The 21,493-nt window shown below is 37.5% G+C and overlaps 1 protein-coding gene across 2 annotated transcripts in view; it reads right to left on the bottom strand.

Annotated features, from left to right (window-relative positions):
• HIBCH (3-hydroxyisobutyryl-CoA hydrolase) overlaps positions 1–21,493 on the bottom strand; it is a 94,295-nt gene that overhangs the window by 30,651 nt on the left and 42,151 nt on the right. For both annotated transcript variants that reach the window (XM_032860231.1, XM_032860232.1), the window contains exon 7: positions 8,642–8,720. In XM_032860231.1, the coding sequence (XP_032716122.1) occupies positions 8,642–8,720 (79 nt within the window). The remainder of the gene's footprint in view (positions 1–8,641; positions 8,721–21,493) is intronic.

Here is a 21,493-nt window from a genome sequence, read left to right as displayed (position 1 = left end):
TTCATCAAGGATATTGGTCTGTAATTCTCTTTTTTGATAGGATCCTTGTCGGGTTTTGGGATCAAGGTGATGCTGGCCTCATAAAATGAGTTTGGAAGTTTTCCTTCCATTTCTATTTTTTGGAACAGTTTCAGGAGAATAAGAATTAATTCTTCTTTAAATGTTTGGTAGAATTATCCTGGGAAGCCTTCTGGCCCTGGGCTCTTGTTTGCTGGAAGATTTTTTATGACTGCTTCAATCTCCTTACTGGTTATGGGTCTGTTCAGGTTTTCTATTTCTTCCTGGTTCAGTTGTGGTAGTTTATATGTCTCGAGAAATGCATCCATTTCTTCCAGATTGTCCAATTTGCTGGCGTATACTTGCTCATAATATGTTCTTATAATTGTTTGTATTTCTTTGGTGTGGTTGTGATCTCTCCTCCGTCATTCATGATTTTAGTTATTTGGGGCCTTTCTCTTTTCTTTTTGATAAGGCTGGCCAGGGGCTTATCAATCTTATTAATTCTTTCAAAGAACCAGCTTCTAGTTTTGTTGATTTGTTCTTCTGTTCTTCTGGTTTCTATTTCATTGATTTCTGCCCTGATCTTTATTATATTTCTTCTCCTGCTGGGTTTAGGCTTTCTTTGCTGTTCTTTCTCCAGCTCCTATATATTTAGGGTTAGGTTGTGTATTTGAGACCTTTCTTGTTACTTGAGAAAGCCTTGTATCACAATATATTTTCCTCTCAGGACTGCCTTTGCAATGATTTTGAACTGCTGTGTTTTCATTATCATTTGTTTCCATGAATTTTTTCAATTCTTCTTTAATTTCTTGGTTGACCCATTCATTCTTTAGAAGGATGCTCTTTAGCCTCCATGTATTTGGGTTCTTTCCAAATTTCCTCTTGTGATTAGGTTCTAGCTTCAGAGCACTATGGTCTGAAAATATGCAGGAAATGATCCCAATCTTCTGGTACCAGTTGATTTGTGACCCAGGATGTGATCTATTCTGGAGAATGTTCCATGTGCACTAGAGAAGAATGCATATTCTGTTGCTTTGGGATGGAATGTTCTGAATATATCTGTGATGTCCATCTGGCCCAGTGTGTCATTTAAGGCCTTTATTTCCTTGTTGATCTTTTGCTTGGATGATCTGTCCACTTCAGTGAGGGGAGTGTTAAAGTCCCCTACTATAATTGCATTATTGTCGATGTGTTTCTTTGATTTTGTTATTAATTGGTTTATGTAAATGGCTGCTCCCATGTTAGGGGCATAGATATTTAAAATTGTTAGATCTTCTTGTTGGAAAGACCCTTTGAGTATGATATAGTGTCCTTCCTCATCTCCTATTATAGTCTTTGGCTTAAAATCTAATTGATCTGATAAAAGGATTGCCACCCCAAGCTGAGAGCTCACTCCTGGGCTCCATATCTGTAGCCGGCTTCCCTGCTCTAACACCTGCGAGCTCTGTGGCGCTCAGACACCCCTGATCCTTCGGTGACCCGTGGGACCTGAGACCACACTGTCCCCGCTAGGGCTCCACTCCCGCTTAGCCTCTGGAACGATGTCCCTCCGTGGAGCAGACTTTTAAAAAGTCCTGATTTTGTGTTCTGTTGCTCCGCCGCTTGCCCGGAGCCAGCACCCCGCCCCCACCCCGTGGTCTATCTTCCCATTGCTTTGGATTCACATTCTCCACAAGTCCTACCTTTCAGAAAGTGGTCGATTTTCTATTTCTAGAATTGCTGCTCTTCTTCTCTTCGACCCCCTGTTGGATTTGTAGGTGTTCGGAATGGTCTGATAAACTATCTAGCTGATCTCCTGCTACCTGATGTCGTCTCAGCCTGCTACTCCTCCGCCATATTGACTCCTCCCTAACATTCAAGATATTTAAAGTGATGCAATAATCTTTAGTCCTATACCAAGAATATTTATACTTAATAAAATCACTTGCATTTACTCTTTTCTTAGCCACCTTTTCTTTTTTTTAAATTCCCTTATTCCCTCTACTGGTAACATTTGAAAATAGCATATATGCAAATACATGCCAGTATATGACTTCTTCGTATTTAAGAGGTCCTTAAACAACTGTGATCCTCTAGTTTTATAATCCAGATATCTATTCTAAGATTGCTTCATTTAATGAAATTGAGATAAAAATACAACCACTCACATTCTTTCCAGTTCTACTTGCCAAAACATTCCTAGACTTGAAAAAATTAGCAGCATTCTACTGTACGTATCTCGTAGCACCTCAAACAAGATAGTTCTAAATTTGAATTCATGACTTCCTATCATCTCTCTTCTAGTATCACTTACCTCAAAAGTCCACAACCATCCAAGTTTGACACCTTCTCATACCACCCTTTTAACACACCCCAGTGATTCTGACCTACTGATTCCTTCTCCTGAAATTTCTCCATATACTAGCCAGAGTGATCTTTTTAATAACACAGATCTTGATAAGAGTTTTGCCTTCTACTGCTTAAAACTCTTCCATAACTATTTCTCTTAGATTAAAACCAATACTTTATCAGAATCTTCAAGGCCCCCAACCACTTTCTCAAGTATATCTCTTACTACTCATTTACCACATTCCAGCCACTCTGTTCTTCAGTTCCCCAACATTGTACACTCTACATGCATTCTATACTACATACTACCTGCCCCACAGCCTCAGTAGCCCTCTGCCCAAGTGAAAACACATTTTGTCTTGAAATACGTTCCTCTGTTCCAGGTACTACATTCTCTCTTTTTGCCCCTGTCTCAATGGCTGCTTCTTTCCATTCCCCCTTGCTGGGTCTACTTCCTTTGCCTGACCTCTACATGCTGCTATGCCTAGCCTTGATCTTAGGCCATTCCTACACACACAATTCCTTAGCATTATGGCTCTAGATAACATCTATATGCTGATAAATCCCTTTTATGGACTGAGTTGTGTCCCCCACAAAAAGTTTTCACTTTATGAAAAACATTATGTTAATAAATTGGACAAATTTCTTAAAAGATGCACCCTACCTAAGTTTGTACAAGAAATATATAATTTAAATAGCCCTACATATATTAAAGACATTGAATTTATAGTTGAAAACCTTCTGCCAAAGAAAATTTCAGGTCTAGATGGCTTCACTGATGAATTCTACCAAACACAGAAAAAATTATATCAATTCTACAGATATTCCTCCAGAAAATGATGCCAGCATTACCCCCATACCAGAAGGAAGCAAGGACATTACAAGAAAACCACAAACCAATGTCTTTCATGAACACAGATCCAAAAATTCCAAATAAAATTTGAGTGTATCAAACCTAACAACATATAAAAAATGTAACACCTCATACCGGAGTGAGATTTATCCCTGGAATGCAAGGCTAGTTTAATGTTGAAAAATCAGTCAAAGCAATTCACCATTAACTAAAAAAGAAAAACCAATAATCACCTCAACTGACGCAGAAAAAGTTTTGGCTTTTTAGATTCAAAATCCATTCCTAATAAAAACCCTCAGCAATTCCGGAATAGAAGAAAACATCTTCATCCTGATAAAGTGTACCTATGATAAACTTACACTTAACTTCCCACTTATTTGAAGGCCTGAACGTTTTCCCTAAGATCAAGAAGAAGGCAAGAATGCCCACAGTCACCTCTCTTCAACACTGTAATGGGAGTTCTACCCGGGGTATGAAGGCAAGGAAAATAAAGAGTATCCAGATTGGAAAGGAAAATGTAGAAGTTACTTTATTTGTAAATGATGTAATTATTTATATAAAAAATATAATACAATCTACAAAAAAAAAAAAAATCTACCAGAACTAATAAATGAGTTAGGAAGTTTGTAGGCCACAAAGTCAATACACAATCAATTGTACTTCAGGTGGCAGTCCAAGATGGTAGCTTAGGAAGATCCTGAATTCACCTTCTTCCACAGACACAGTAAATCTACATCTACATGTAGAGCAATTCCTGTTGAAAAAGAACTGAACAGCTTCTGCACAAAAAAATTATGGGGGAACCTCATATACAACAGCAGGAGAGACAGAGATACAGACAGTAACCACAGGAAACCATTCCCAATGTAATGCCTTATGGTAAGGAGGGACATCAGTGAGGGGCCCCTGCACAAACACACCCACAGTGGAGGGGAAAAAAAAAAAAAAAGAAACAAATACAGCTGTTTAAAGAGCAATTAGAATGTAAGTGACGAAAATCTACTTACTAACCCTACAGCATCCACCAAATGGGCAGGGAACTGCTGGAACTCTCTGGGGTCAGAGGTGTCAACAAGCACCATATTTTACATTCCACCCTCCCTCGCCCCCCCACCAATCCACCTTCACAGTGCAGATAGGAGCAGGGCCTGGGCACTCTAGCCAACCTATAAGGACTGCCCTAGCAAGTCTCAGATCCCTAGCCCACACACATTCTAGCTGTCTGCTGAAGGTACGCACCCCAGCCGCAGGTGTCCTGTCAAGGTAACCCCAGAGCAGCACACTCTTAGCCCAGCCCTGCTCCAGCTCCAACTAGCCAATGCTGCCAGGCTTACCAGTCTACACAGAGGATGCTCCTGCTCAAGGTCACGCCTCCAAGACTGAAAGAGGTAGGTAGCTATTCTGATGCACAGAAACAAACACAGAAAGTCAAACAAAATGAGGAGACCGAGGAAGATGTTCCAAACAAAGAAGAAAAAACCCTGGGGCGGGGGGGAACCTTAAGGAAACAGAGGTAAGTAATTTATCAGGTAAAGCACCTGATAAAGATTTCAAAGTATTAGTCGTAGAGATGCTCACTGCACTTAAGAATGAAGGGAATTCAACAAAGAGAAAATACAAGAACCAGAGGTGAAAAATAACTGAAATGATACAGAAGGACAAATCAGCATTTGGCAGATAGAATAGTAGAAATTACCTAATCAGAACAACAAAAAGAAAAAATAATTTTAAAAAATTGAGGGGAGCTTTAGAGATGAAAACATCAAGTGTACATATTATTTACATTATAGGGGCCCTAGGAGAAGAGAGAGAAAGGGGCAGAAAACTTATTTGAGGAAATAATGGCTGAAAACTTCCCTAACCCAGGAAAGGAAACAGACATCCAGGTTCTAGAATCAAAGAAAGTCCCAAACAAGATGAACCCAAAGAGACCCACACCAAGACATAATAATTAAAAGTAGCAAAACTTAAAAATAAAGAACCTTAAAAGCAGCAAGAGAAAGACAAAGTCACATAAGACGGAAACTCCGTAAGATAATTGTATCATATGATTGTATCATATAATTCAACATCCGTATAATTCAATAAGCTGTATCATGCTCTTTGATTTCAAACTGTACTACAAAACTATACAAATTAAAACAGTATGGTACTCACACAACAACAGACACATAGATCAATGCAACAGAATAGAGAGCTCAGAAATAAAACCACACATAAATGGTCAATTTATCTACAAGAATGATGGAAAAAATACAATGGGGAAAAGACAGTCTCTTTAATAAGTGGCATTAGGAAAACTGGACAGCAACACACAAAAGAACAAAACAGGACCACTTTCTTACACCACACACAAAAGTAAACTCAAAATGGATTAAGGACCTAAATGTGAGACCTGAAACCATAAAAATCCTACAAGAGATCATAGGCAGTAATTTCTCTGACATCAGCCATAACAACATTGTTCTAGATATATCTCCTGAGGCAGGGGAAATAAAAGCAAAAATTAAACTATTGGAACTACATCAAAATAAAAAGCTGCTGCACAGTGAAGGAAACAACAAAACTGAAAGAAACCTACTAAATGGGAGAAGACATTTAAATAATCAACAAAACTAACAGGCAACCTACTGAATGAGAGAGGATATTTGCAAATGACATATGTGATGAGGGATTAGTACCCAAAATATATGAAGAACTTATACAACTCAACACCCCAAAAAACAAATAATCCAATTAAAAATGGGAAGACATGAACAGACATTTCTGCAAAGACATCCAGATGGCCAACAGACACATGAAAAGATGCTCGACATCACTCATCATCAGGGAAATACAAACCAGAACTACAATGAGATACCACCCCATAGAATGGTTAAAATAAAAAATACAAGAAACAAGTGTTGGCAAGAATGTGGAGAAAAAGGAACCCTCTTGCACTGCTGGTAGGAATGCAAACTGGTACAGCCACTGTGGAAAACAGTATGGGGGTTCCTCAAAAAGTTAAAAATAGAATTATCCTATAATCCAGTATTTGTACTACTGGGTATTTACCCCCCAAAATACAAAAACACTAATTTGATGGGATATATGTACCCCTATGTTTATAGCAGCATTATTTATAACAGTCAAATAGTGGAAGCAGCCCAAGTGTCCATTGATAGATGAATGGATAGAGAGACCACTGACACACACACACACACACACACACACACACACAGAGGAATATTCAGCCATAAAAAAGAATGAAATCTTGCCATTTGTAATGACATGGATGGAGCTAGAGAGTATAATGCTAAGCAAAATAAGTGAGTCACAGAAAGACGAGTACCATATGTTTTCTCTCATATACAGAATTTAAAAAACAAATGGGCAAAGGAAAAAGAGAGAGAGAGAGACAAACCAAGAAACAGACTCAACTACAGAGAACAAACTGGTGGTTATCAGAGAGGAGGTGGATGGGGGATGGATAAAATAACGGGTGGGTTTTAGGGATGGATTTAGGAGGTTACTTGCGCTGAGTACTGAAATACTGGGTGATGTATGGAAGTATTAAATCAATATATGATACACCTGAAACTAATATAACATTGTACATTAACTTTATTGGAATTAAAATAAAAACTTAATTTAAAAAGTGAAATAAAATTTTATAAAACCACAACGAGATACCACCTCACACCTGTCAGATTGGCTATCCTCAAAAAAGCCAAAAACTACTGTTGGTAAGGAGGAGGATAAAAGGGAACCCTCATGTACTGCTGGTGGGAATAGAAATTGGTGCAGCCACTGTGGAAAGTATTGGGATTCCTCAAAAAATTAAAAGCAGAACTACCACATAATCCAGCTATTCCACTTCTGGGTATATATCAGAAAAAATATAAAAATACCAATTCAGGGAAATACATTTGCCGCTATGTTCACTGCAGCACTAGCCAAGACATGGAAGCAACCAAAGTGTCCATCAACAGAAGAAGGGATAAAAAAGATGTGGTACACATGCACATACAATGGAATATTACTTTGCCACAAAAAAGGAATGAACTCTTGCCATTTGTAACAGTATGGATAGAGCTAGAGGTGTTATGCTAAGTGAAATAAATCAGAGAAGGACAAATACCATGTGATTTCATTTATGTGTAGAATCTAAAAAACAGAAAACAGAAATATAGGAAACAAACTTTCGGTTAACACAATGGGGATGGATTGGGGGCAAGCAAAACAGACGAAGGAGATTAAGTAGTACAAACTTTCACTTACAAAATAAGTAAGTCACGGAGATAAAATCTACAGTGTAGGAAATATAGTCAACAATATAATAACTTTGTATGGTGACAGTTGGCTCTAGACTTCTTGTGGGAATCATTCTGTGATGTATAAAAGTATAGAATCACTATGATGTACACCTTAAACTAAGATACTGTACGTCAATTATGCTTCATTAAAAAAATAAGTGGTATTTCTCTATACTGGTAACTAAAAGTCAGAAATGAATTTTTAAAATAGTAACAAACAATATGAAATAGTTAAGGAAAAATCTGACAAAGGGTATGTAAGACCTATAAACTACAAAACTTGGCTTAGAGATATTAAAGAAGACCTAAATAAATGGGAGATATACCTTGCTCTCAGGTCAAAGATTCTATACTGTTGTCAATTCTCCTTAAATTTTAGACAATCCTAATCAAAATCCTAGCAGGCTTTTTAAGTTGAAATTGACAAACTGACTCAGAAATTCATATTGAAATACAAAGGATCTTTATAGCTATAACAACTTGTGGGAAACAACAAAATGGGAGAATTATCACTACCTGATTTCTACTATTAAGCAATAGTAATTAAGACTGCAGTGTTGGCACTAATATAACACATACCAAGGTACAAAAGCCATCAGTGGAGAAACAACAGCTTTTCAAAATGTAGTGTGTGAATGCCTGTATCTCTATGTGCAGAATCATAAAATCTGATCTATATCTTTGATCCATATTTCACAGCATGCACAAAAATTTCAAAATGGGGGCACCTGGGTGGCTCAGTTGGTTAAGTGTCCAACTACTGATTTTGCTCAGGTCATGGTCTCAGGGATGTGAGATCGAGCTGAGCATGGAGCCTGCTTGGGATTCTCTCTCCCTTTGCCCCGCCACCTCCGCACCTCTGGCACACTCGCTCTCAAAAAAAAAAAAAAAAAAAAAAAATCAAAATGGATTGTAGATCTGAAAACAAGACCATTTTCTCCTAACAACCAGTGTGTTAGTGTTGCCAGTTAAATATTTTTTCTTTTGTATTTTTGGATACAACTACTAAGTTAATATAACTTTCAGGTATCTTCCTAATTTCTTTTTAAGGATTCTTTCATTGCTATATCTCAGTAAGATTCCATCAATTCCTTTAACAACAGTGTAATCTGAAATGCATCCAAAGATAATTCTAAAAGTAATTATGAAAAATTGGGGGGTTTACCTATTGCTGTTTCTGGCATCGCAAAAAGAGACTTTTCAGTAGCCACTCGGAATTGCCCATGAACTGAGAGACCAACTCCCTAGGAAAATAAGGCAAAAAGTTGTTTAAAGATACTGTAAAAAGTATATGCAAACTCATACACACACAAACATTTTAAACCAAGTAAACTATCTTTATATTCTACAAGAATTTCTTTTAGGAGATACACTGGAGAAAAACCCTAAAATACATAACTTCAGGAGTGCTGGACAAAAAATATATGGGTGTTGCCAGTATCTGGAATAGACTGTTTTAGCTAAGATATCTTCAATCAGCATTTCGTGTTTTGCTTAATATCCTCTTCCCCCTTCCCTCTACTTCAAATCCAGTACGGCATGACAACAGTGACTGTTCCCAGAACCACTGACTGCTGTCACCGGTGGAACCTGTCATCAAAAGAGTACAACCAAGCTATTCTAGCTAATTTCAGTGGCCTTGACTAGCATATTAACACAAATATTCACATGTTTCATCATTTATTACGTAGTTCCCAACATTAGTAACATCATTTTTCTCAGATACAACATTTACCAGGGTCAAATGTACAACCTCTTAAAAACTGATTATGAAACTCAAGTTTTAGAAGATAAGATTTGGCTGGAAGTCTATCTCTACTTTGTTGAATGTCACTGAAAAGGGAAAACTTAACAGCAAGCTTTGAATAAACATATTTGAAAAAAACACAGTTGAGTAAAATGAGTAAGAGTATACCCGTGACGACAAAGTACCCAGTTAACACCAGTGCTCATACTACGAACTCAGTCCCTGTATTACGTTCTTTTCTCATTACTCAGAACTTCTGTTAGACTATTTTAGTTCTTCTCATTCTTGATCCTTTTTAACCAGTGTAGTCTTTGTCAGCATAGTATTAAATGAGTTAAAATATATAAAGTGTTTAGAGCGGTATCGGGCACTTCAGAGTTCTCTAAGCATTAAATAGAAAGGGCCTCATTTCTATCTGGTTCTTTTAATCTTTCATCACAATTTCATCAACTCTTTCAAGTGTTTTCATACTCAGTTCAGCCATTTAAAAGTTCTTGAAACTTTTCCCACGTTGGGTGTAGAGATTACTTAAGGGTTCTTGAAACTTTAAAACCCTCTTACGTCACAAAAACACACACAAAGTTCTTATAAATTTTATAAACTTATAAAAATTACTTATAAAAATCTAGAGATCACTTAAAAATAAAATCTTTAAGAATAATAAGAATATAAACCTTCTTGAAACTTTAAAACCTCTTAAGAAACACTGAAACACACACACATTTCTTATAAATTTTACATGCTATATGCACTAAGCTTAAATTTTAGAAGACCATGTAAATAAACAAGAAAATGAATAAAATTCTTCAGCCACTACCTACATCTCTTAGTGTTAACACTTCTAAGTTAAATCCACAATGTTTGATAGTCTTCATACAGGCAAATATCACGTCATAGGAGTTCGATGATGACACAGCCAACTGACAATGCTGACCCCAATTCAACCGTATATACTGCAAGATCAGGAAATCTTACGAATTTTAATGAAGAAAGCACTACTAGTTTTAGGATTACTTTATTATTTTAGAAGTCCTTGGTTCATATTCTCTCCACTTTTAGTTTATCACATTGTAGCTCCAAGTTATTAATGCTCAGGAATGTCCTGCTAAGAACTTAAGAGCTGGACTGGATCCCCAGTTCTCCAACTTTCTTCTTTTTTGAGTCTTAGGGCTCAGAACTGCCTTCCTGGGGCTGCAAAGCTTCAGGCCTCAAGGACTGACCCTGCTTCAAACCTCCTCTGGTCATTGCCTCCCACCTCTTTTAATTAACTCTGAATTCCACAAACAGCAATGGCTATATCCCCCATTACCAAATGTTTACATATAAAGGTAAAATCTGACCACAACCCCAATCCTAGCCTCCTCCCTCTTTCCAGAGAAACAGTTATTACTAATTTGTTACGTAACCCTTCAGATTTTTCCCTATGTATCTTTAATACATATCTGAACAAATGTGGATACTTAACTGAGACACACAAACACACCCGAAACTGCGCATGGCCTGCAAGGCTCTACGCAGCATGGCCAGCCTACCTCTCACTTCACCTCCCATACGTGTGCTTATTCCACTAACCACAGGGCCTTCCTGCCCTTCCTCCAAAATTCCAAGCCTTTATAATTTCAATTAATCATATAATTTTAAAGTGAGGAAGACATTCGAGAGAAGGCCACTGTCTGCCCTATCATTGCCCTATATATACCCAAAGACTTCGCCCTTCCCTGAGCAGTGGCTGAGCTAGGGATGGGCACCCAAGGGCAGCCGATCGAGGCTAACCGGAACTGTAAGGCGCAGGGAACAAAGGGAGAGAACGAAAAGTGCACTAGGCAAGGTTCTCACTCTAAGGTCTCTGAACTAAAACACGGGGGGCTGCTGTGAGTTGACGACAGCCAACGCTTAAAGCTCATTTGAAATCTGAACTGAAAAAGACATGACCGCCAAGCTAGAGCAGCAGTTACACACGGTGACGGCGAATACACGGACGGAGAAGGCTGCATCCGGCGCACACAGCACTGAGGACAAAGCAAACCTACAGGAAGCAGCAGACATAGCTCGTAGTTCAGTTTGCAGACGTCTAGCAATGCCGCCGATTTTCGTCTGTGGATTCCCATTTCATCTCTGCACCTGATAGCTGCTCCGTTCTCTTTCCTGGATTTGGTTGAGTCCGTGCTCTTTTCAGTTATTTAAGTCTCTTGCTACGTTTTCAGTTAGAACCAGACCTACATCCTGTCACGCCCCCGCGTCACACAACATAAGCTGCCCGTGCGCCTCGTCCTGCTGACACTGCGCTTCCGGACCAGCCCCTCCACCACATCTTCTGAAGCATCCCTTGTCTGGCAAGAGAACCATTTAACAGCCCAGCTTTATCTACCTCCTGAAATCAAAAGACAAAGAAACTTACGAGCCCCGTATTTTTTGACATAGAAACTACAGATTCAGTTATCTTGTATTACATAACACATTTTATTTCACCCATAACTGATAAAATGAACGAAATCAAAGACTAAGATTTTAGAAAGAACTTATTAATAATGAGCTTTCAGAATAAGAGATACTTGACACAAGTACCATTAAGAGCCAATTTTAAAGACCTTTTAATTAAGAGGAAGGCTGGAAAAAATGCTAGCCACCGCACTTGGAGGTACTAAGAATATAAACGCTGATCAGCACTGAAAAGGATGTAGGAACTCTGCGGCAGATTCAGAGCTAATTTTTGCATCTTATATAAAAGAACCCACTATAGATTGTTTACAATAAGTCCCCCTTGGAACTTACAATATTTACTGTTACACACTTTTTAACCATTAATCTGAGCTGGTACCCTTTGCTAGACGAAAAAGCCTTCAAAGTCTTCAATTTTATTCTATTAACGGTTACATTGTGCAGACTCGTTCCCCAAATGTAAGATGTCATTCTAATTCCTAACTCTCCTCAAACACTCTCCCCCTGCATCCCGCCGAACCCACTACTCGAATCTCCGCTCATCTAAACTGGGCATCTCACAGCATGCAGCGGAGCTGCCTCGTCCCCACTTCAGGAAACACGTGACTTTGAGACACCTACTCGCCTGATGTTCCTTCCGTCACAGGAGTTGCTCTTTCTCTTCTCCCTGACACACAGACGCGACCTGCCCCCACCAATGATCGGGTCATCCCTCTACTCCACTCACCTGCACTCGGTTCACTCCGGATTCGGATTCTCTTCCCGCATGATGCCTTCCAAGAGCCCAGGAACTCAAGCACCATAACATTAAAGATTCAAAAATCATTTCGCCATCCTGATTTCTCTAGAATTTTACATCTAGCTGCCTACTTAATGTCTCCACTTAAACCTCTAGTACTTTTCTCAATGTTCAGACATCAGAAGTAAATCTCTTGATACCTCCTTAAATGTGCTACTCCCTCAGTAAATACCACCACCACTCACCCAGCTTCTCAGGCCAAAAACCTTAGCATCATCCTCTTTCTAATTTCTTAATCTAACCTATGAACTGGTCTTTATAGTTCTGACCCCAAAATATACTTTGGATCGGTCCACAGTTCCCATCTCCACTGTCACGACCCTAGCTGAAGTCACTAGGATCTCCTGCCTGGGCTTGGCGCTCTTGCTTCCATTCTTGCCACAGTCTATTCTCTACGTAGCAGCCAAGTAAGATTATTAAGTGTATATTGGTTAGGGTTTTCTCCTGCCCAAAATTCTCCAGTAACTTCCCATTACAATATTACCAAAATTACTCTTCGTGGCTGATAAGGCCATGGCCTGGGCCCTTTCTAGCTCCCTGATCTTGGAATTTACAATTCTCTACTTTCCTCACTTGACTCAGGTCAGCCACACTGGCTTTTAAAAAAATTTTCTTAATTGACATATAATACACATTCAAAAATACACAAATAGTAACAAATGGTAAGTATACAGGTCCAAGGAATTACCCCGAAGTTAACACACCCATGTAGCCAGAATGTAGATAAAAATGATCAGAAATTATTTCATGTACCCTGTAAGTCATTATTCCCTCCATCCTTCAGGCAACCACTACCCTGGCTTCCAACAAAATAAGATTTATGCTTTCTGATTTTATCTCGATATAATCAGAATCACAGAGTATATACTACTTGTCTTTCAGCCACTTCTGTGTGAGATTCATTCATGTGTGCAGCCATCACTTTTCATCGTACAGCATTCCTTTGGACGAATAAACAGCTTATTGATCTATTCTACTATAAATAGCGAGTTAGGCTTTCTGGCTTTGAGCTACTGCAAATAATGATTCAGTGACCATTCTCATGCAAGTCTTTTGGTGCGTAAGTGCACACATTTTGTTTGGGTATATACCAGGGAGTAAAACTACTGGGTCAAAGGAAACGAATTCAATTAACTTCTAAAAATAACAATTTTCCACAAGATGGGATTGGGAGGGAGACAAACCATAAGAGATTCTTAATTTCACAAAACAAACTGAGGGTTGCCAGGGGAAGGGGGTAGGGAGAGAGTGGTGGGGTTATGGACATTGGGGAGGGTGTGTGCTATGGTGAGTGCTGGGATCCAGCCCTGCATAGGGCTTTCTGCTCAGCGGGGAGCCTGCTTCCCCCTCTCTCTCTGCCTGTTTCTCTGACCACTCGTAATCTCTCTCTGTCAAATAAATAAATAAATAAAAATCTTTTTTTTAAAAAGAGGCAAAATTTAGGCAATCTAAAACTTTTATTTTCTTTTTCTTTTTTTTTTTTTTTTAAGATTTTGTTTATTTGACAGAGCAAGAAAGCACAAGCAGGGGGAGCAGTAGACAGAGAGAGAGAAGAGAAGCAGGGCTCAATCCCAGGACCCTGGGATCATGAACTGAGCCGAAGGCAGATGCTTTACCATCTGAGCCATACAGGCGCCCCAAGACTGTTTTTTAATTAACAGACATAGATGAATTTTTAGACTGCTCAGTAAAGGGAAATGGCTGGCACAGCTTTATTTAAGGCTTTAAAAAAGAACTTATTATAATTAAAAGCACAGTTAAATCCTTCAAAATTATGTTAATTAGCCATTAGAAATAAGCATCATTTCTGTATTTCCAGATAATATACTATTTGAAACAAAAAGCAACATTTTAAAAAAATGGATAAAGATTTTTTAAAGCTTTACTTGTTTATTTTAGAGACAGAGAGAGAGAGTGCTCATGCACATGCTGCTATGCACAAGAGCTCGGGCAGGTAGGGGTGGCAGGCAGAGAGAGAGGGAGAGAATCTTAAGCAGACTCCCCACTAAGCACGTGGACAAGCTTGATGCCATGACCCTGAGATCATGACCTCACCCAAAATCAAGAGTCAGATGCTTAAGCGACTGAGCCACACAGGTGCTCTGATAATTACAAGGATATTTAAAGTTAACTTAAGATAAAGTCAACCACTCCATAATTTATATTAATGGCAAGATTAACCCCCCAGTAAACAAACAAGGACATCTGTAGAACAATTAAATTAGGAGCTTGAAAAAGAAATGTTCCAGATAACAGTACTGGGTTACTGTTAAGCTTCTTGATTTTGGTGTCCTTATTCTTAGACAATACCTACTGAACAATTTAACAACAGTTGTCATGTCTTCAACTTTCTCTCAAATGGTTAAAAAGAAATTCTTCATAGAGGTAGGAGAGAAGAAAGAATGATAAATGTAGAAATCACAGGGAATATGAAGAATATGTAAAAGTTCTCTGTATTATTAGTGCGTATTTTCTGTAAAATTTGAAGCTGCTTCACAAAAAGTTTTTAATTAAAAATAAATGTTACAAAGTAAACAAAGCCAACAACCACAGTTATGAAAGCAACTCACTCAGAAAGGCACACAATGGGGTGATGTGACTAAGGCTCACACAAAGGGTCATGGGTTTAAATTCTCATCAGGGACAATGAGGAAGCTCTTGCCCAGGACGAACACTGCATCACAGTATCAGAGTATGGGAGAGTCGTCTCTCATCATCATTCAGGATTATAAGTAGAGCTTTGAAATAGGTACACATTTTTGTTAGAAATTTAAATAGGTTTCCATCATAATTTCATTACAATATGAAAGTTACTATCATGACTATAAGTTTCATAATATATCTCTGGGACCACATACCTTAGATTTGCAGTCTGACCAGCAGCCTCCACAGTAAAAACAAAGACTTTATTGTGCTTCTCGCATTAATAGGCTAGTACTGCATATTAATGATACTAATATACTGATTATATAATGTTAATGTATTTTAATAGACTGCAGAGATCAGCACGAAATGAAAATTTCCCTCCTGCTGTTGATGCATACTTCATATTATATTTGGATATAAAGGATATTCAGTAGAAACAAATAACTGAAGTAGAAATATTTACATGTTAACAGTCTACTATTCTTCAGGCATAGTTTTTAATAAAAAAGCCAGGAGGACACTTGGAAGTTGTTAAAAGAGTAAATCTTGAAAGTTCTCATCACAAGGAAAAAAAGATTATTGTTAACCCTGTGTGGTGATGGATGTTAACTTACTGTGGTAATCATTTTGCAGTATATACACATACCAAATAATTATGTGACATACCTAAAACTAATACAATATTATAGGTCAATTATGTTTCAATTTTTTTAAATCCAGGAAATAGAAAAATTCTAGTATGTCATAATTAAAGCATACATTTGAAATAACCTGAAAATACACACCTCCTAGATTGACACTCAACGTTTTTTACCTCAATGAGCACATCCCCCAATATATGCATATTTATAATTGTACACGTACATGTGTCCAATATAACACATACATATCACATATAAATATATATATATGATATATGATCAGAAATTGTGCAGCTAAAAGCCAGCCTAACTCTCCCCTAATAAGGCAGAAGGAAATCATAGAGTACCAAGGGAGAGAAGGAGACTTTACCCCTCTCTAGCAAGAAAAAGAATATAATCATCTACACTTGGAGAAAGTTAACAGTGAATACAGATAAAAATGAATAAATATAAGCACATATTCTACACACTTAGAAATATCCAAGGGAAATTTCCTAATTCTTCCTTGCACAGCCCCTGCAGTCTTACTACTATTTCATATTCTCTTTTCTAATTATTCTTCCACTTTTAGTATAATTTTATTGCTTTCTCTGTAGAGAAGTTCACCTGTCAATATAGTTTTTTATTTTTACTTCCCAGGGCAAATGCACTGCAGTACCTTTCTTTAGTCCTGATGGTAACCCTTTACCTTTGCATATCAACTTCAAGTCTACTTTCATCACACTTGCAACTGGCAGCTTCTCCCTAAAACTGCAAAGGACAAATGAGAATCACAGAGCCCACTAGGTATTTATCCAAAGAATATAAAAATAGTGATTCTAAGGGGCACATACACCCCAGTATTTATAGAAACAATGTCCACAATAGCCAAATTGTGGAAAGAGTCCAACTATCCATCGACAGATGATGGATAAAGAAGATATGGGATACACACACACACACACACACACACACACACAGTGGAATATTACTCGGCCATCAAAAAGAATGTTACCTCACCATTTGCAATGATGTGGATGAAATTAGAGGGCCTTGTGCTCAGTAAAATAAGAGCCAGAGAAAGATAAATGCCATATGATTTCACTCATACATGGAATTTAAGAAACAAAACAGATGAACATAGTGGAAAGGAAGAAAAAATAAGATAAAAACAGAGAAGGAAGCAAAACATAAGAGACTCTTAACCCCAGGAAACAAGCGAGGGTTGCTGGAGGGAGGTTGGGTAGTGAGATGGGGTAACTGGGGGATGGGCATTAAGGAGAGCACTTGATGTAATGAGCACTGGGTGTTATATGCAACTGATGAATCACCAAATTCTACCCCTGAGACTAGTACTATACATGTTAACTAAACTGAATTAAAAAAAAAAAAAAATCACAGAACCCAATCTGTATGTGAGTTATATTGATGTATCTGAAATCAGGTCACCCTGACATACACAAGCTGACCTAGCAATATGAGTATCTATCATTAGACAAGAATGCTACAAGAAACAAAAATTACAGGCCAATACTCTTGGTGAACAGTGCAAAAATCCTCAACAAAATACTAGCAAACTCAAATCAACATTACATTAAAAGAATCACATACCATGATCCAGTGGGGTTTATTCCTGAGATGCGAGGCTGGTTCAAAACATGCAAATCAATCAATATGACATACCACATTAACAAAATGAAGGATAAAAGTCACATGATCATCTCCACAGATAAAAATCATATGATCATTTCAATAGATACAGAAAAGTCACATATGACAAAATCCAACATTGTTTCATGATAAAAACCGTCAACAATTTAGGTATAGATGGAATGTACCTCAACATAATAAAGGCCATACGTGACAAACCCAAAGCTAATGTTATACTCCACAGTGAAAAGCTAAAAGCTTCTCCTCTAAGATGGAGAACAATACAAGGATATCCGCCCTTGCCACTTTTTACTTAACATAGTACTAAAGTCCTAACCCAAGCAATTAGGCAAGAAAAATTTAAAAAAGGCATCCAAATTGGAAAGGAAGCAATAAAATTGTGTTTAGGGATGACATGATACTACTTTTAGAAAACTTCAAAGACTTCCCCCTCAAACAAACTATTAGAATAAAATAATTTCATAAAGTTTCAGGAAACAAAATTAATACATGGAAACCAATTGTATTTTTTCTACATGCTAACACCAAACTTTCAGAAAGAGAAGAAAACAATCCCATTAACAATTACATCAAAAAGAAGAAAATACCTAGAAACAAATTTAACAAGGAGCTGAAAGATACACTGAAAACTGTTAAGACATGGGTGAAAGGAATTAAAGAAGACACACATAAATGGAAAAATATTCTGTGCTCATGGATTGGAAGAATACTGTTAAAATGTCTGTACTATCCCTAGTTTGGGGTCTGTTCTTTGGTACTTTTTTTTTTTTTTTTGTATTTCTTATGTATATCCAATGTATAAAATAAACTTTTAGTCATTTGGAAAAAAAAAAAAAAGAAAAGAAAATGTCCATACCATCCAAAGAAACCTACAGATACAATGCAATCCCTAATAAAATTCCAATGGCATTTTTCATAGAAATAGAACAATCAAAGTTTGTACAGAAACACAAAAGACCCCAAAGAGCCAAAAACAACTTGAAAAAGGACAATGATGGAGACAGCACCCTTCCTGATTTCAAACTATATTACAAGCTGTAGTGACCAAAACACAACAGCACTGGCATTAAAAAAGAAGAAGAAGAAGAAGAAGAAAAAAAGCCACACAGATCAAATGGAAAATAGAGAACCCAGAAATAAAGCCACATATATATGGCCCATTAATTTTCAACACAGGAGCCAAGAATATACAATAGAGAAAGGACAGTTACTTCAATAAAGGATGCTGGGAAAACTGGATAGCCACATAGGAAAAAATGAAACTGGACCCCATCTTACAACATACACAAAAAATCAACTCAAAATGGATTAAAAAATATAAGACCTGAAACCATAAAACACCTAGAAGAAAACATGGGCAAACTCCTTGATATTGGTCTTGGCAAAGATTTTTCAGATGTGACACCAAAAGTGAAGGCAACAAAAGCAAAGCGAACAAGTGGATTACTCAAACTAAAAGCCTCTCCTCATCAAAGGAAACCACGAGCAAAATGAAAAAAACCTATGGACTAGGATAAAATATTTGCAAACCATATATCCAAAAAGGGCTTCATACCCAAAATACACAAGGAACTCCTACAACTCAATAGCAAAAAACCCCAACAATTTGATTAAAAAATAAACTGAAGAGACATTTTCCCAAAGAAGACACAAAAAATGGCCAAAAGGTACACGAAAAGGTGTTCAACATCAGTAAAATGAGGGAAATGCAAATCAGTACCACACTGGGATATCACCTCACACCTGCTAGAATGTCTATTATCAAAAAGACAAGGGAGTACATGAGTGGCTCAGTTGGTTAAGCGTTTGCTTTCACTCAGGTCATGACCCCAGGCTCCTGGGATCAAGTCCTGCATCAGACTCCCTGCTCAGCGGTGAACTTCCCTCTCCCCCAGCTCCTGTGCATGTGTTCTCTCTCACTGTCTCTCTCTCAAAAAAATAAATAAAATCTTAAAAAAAAAAAAAAAAAAAAGACAAGGGATAATAAATACTAGCAAGAGTGTGAAGAGAAGGGAAACCTAGTACACTATGGGTGGGAATGCAAACTGGTACAGTCACTATGAAGAAGAGTATGGAGGGATTCACTGAGAAATTAAACTAGAACCACCATGTGATCCAGCAATTCCACTTCCGGACAATACCGGAAGAAAACAAAATCACTATCTCCAAGAGTTATCTATACTCCCATGCTCACTGCAGCATTATCCACAACAGTCAAGTTATGAAAACATCTACCCACAGATGACTGGATAAAGAAAATGTATGTGTGTGTGTGTGTGTGTGTGTGTGTGAGAGATGTATACATAAATACATACACACACACTACATATATATACACTATATATATTTATATATATACTTATATAAATATATATATATTTATATATATATAAATATAAATATAAATTATATATAGTGTATATATATGTAGTGTGTGTGTATGTATTAGTGTATTGGAATTTTATTCAGCCTTAAAAAAGAAAGAAATCCTGCCATTTTTGACAATATGGATGAAATCTGGAGGGCATTACACTCAGTAAAATGAGTCAAAGAGAAAAAGACAAATACTGAACAGTATCACTTACATGTGGAACATTTTTAAAAATTAAAAAAAAAAAAAAAACACAGTCTAACTCATAGAAACAGAGTAGAATGGTGGTTGCCAGAGACTGGAGGGTGGGGAAAATAGGAAGAGACTGGTAAAAGGGTACAAAGTTTCAGTTATAAGATGAATAAGGTCTGAGATGGGAACCCTTTCACAATGTACTTGTGTACCAAACCATCACATTGTATACTTTAAGTATATTACAACTTTACAAGTCAATAAAAACCTGAAGAAAAAGGACAATAAACATTATGTCTAATCATAATAATTATGATTCTTATGTCTATCATCAAAATATTCCGACTCACTGGACAAAGGTTGGTCATTCTAAAATCATTCTTTTAGGGGCGCCTGGATGGCTTGGTGGGTTAAAGCCTCTGCCTTCGGCTCAGGTCTCGAGCCCGCATCGGGCTCTCTGCTCAGCGGGGAGCCTGCTTCCCCCCACCCCCACCTGCCTCTCTGCCCACTTGTGATCTCTGTCTGTAAAATAAATAAAATCTTAAAAAAAAAAAAAAATTAAAATCATTCTTTTAGAGAGAGAGTAGCTTAGCATATATATAAGCCTTTTTCAAGGTTTTGTTAATGGCTTCATATTTCATCTTTTGAAAGCTTTCTTGGATTTTCCATTTAAAAATGGCATGGTCTTGGGGTACCTGGGTGGATCAGTCAGTTACGCATCTGCCTTCAGCTCAGATCATGATCCCAGGGTCCTGAGATCAATCCCCACATTGGGCTCCCTGCTCAGCAGAGACTGCTTCTCTCTTTCTCCCTGTGTGTGCGCACTCACACGTGTGCGTGCTCTCTTTCTCTAGCTCTCACTCTCTCTCAAATAAAAATCTCAAAAAATTAATTAAATTAAATTAATAAAAATGTCAAGGCCTAAGGGCACCCGGATGGCTCAGCTTGTTAAGCAGGCGACTCTGGATTCTGGTTCAGGTCATGATCTCAGGGTCATGAGACTGAGCCCCATGTCGGGCTCTGAGCTGGGCATGGAGCCCACTTAAGGTTCTCTCTCTCCTTGCCCCTCCCCTCCCTGTGCTTGTTCTCTCATAAAAAAAATAAAATAAATTTAAAAAATGGCATAGCCCACGCATGTCTCCGTGTTTTCATTATACAATGTAAACACATTAAAGAGTACTATATTAAATGATGGTGGCGGTGGTGGGGTGAGGTATACCAAAGTAAGCTGAACTCAAAGTTTCTTCAAAAATCTTTAGTTAATAAAATCATTGCATCTCTTTTTTCGTAAGGGCTCAGGTTCTTAAGTAACTAAAAAGTATTACCAAAAAACCCAGCATTTTATAATTAAAATCATTTCTTAAAATGTCAATTCAAATATCACTAAATATCAAAAATATCAAATATCACTAAAACAGAATACCTTTTAAAACTGAAGATGCAACTATTTCCTCAGAGACCTTTGCAGGACCTTAATATAATTTAATTTCTGAGGACTATCAATTCTCCTCATTAAAAAAGGACATCTCAAT

This window comes from Lontra canadensis, unplaced genomic scaffold, assembly GCF_010015895.1.
Source record: "Lontra canadensis isolate GAN:19392208 unplaced genomic scaffold, GSC_riverotter_1.0 scaffold18, whole genome shotgun sequence".
Classification (NCBI taxonomy): Eukaryota; Metazoa; Chordata; class Mammalia; order Carnivora; family Mustelidae; genus Lontra; species Lontra canadensis.
This window is presented reverse-complemented; position numbering and strand designations above follow the sequence as displayed.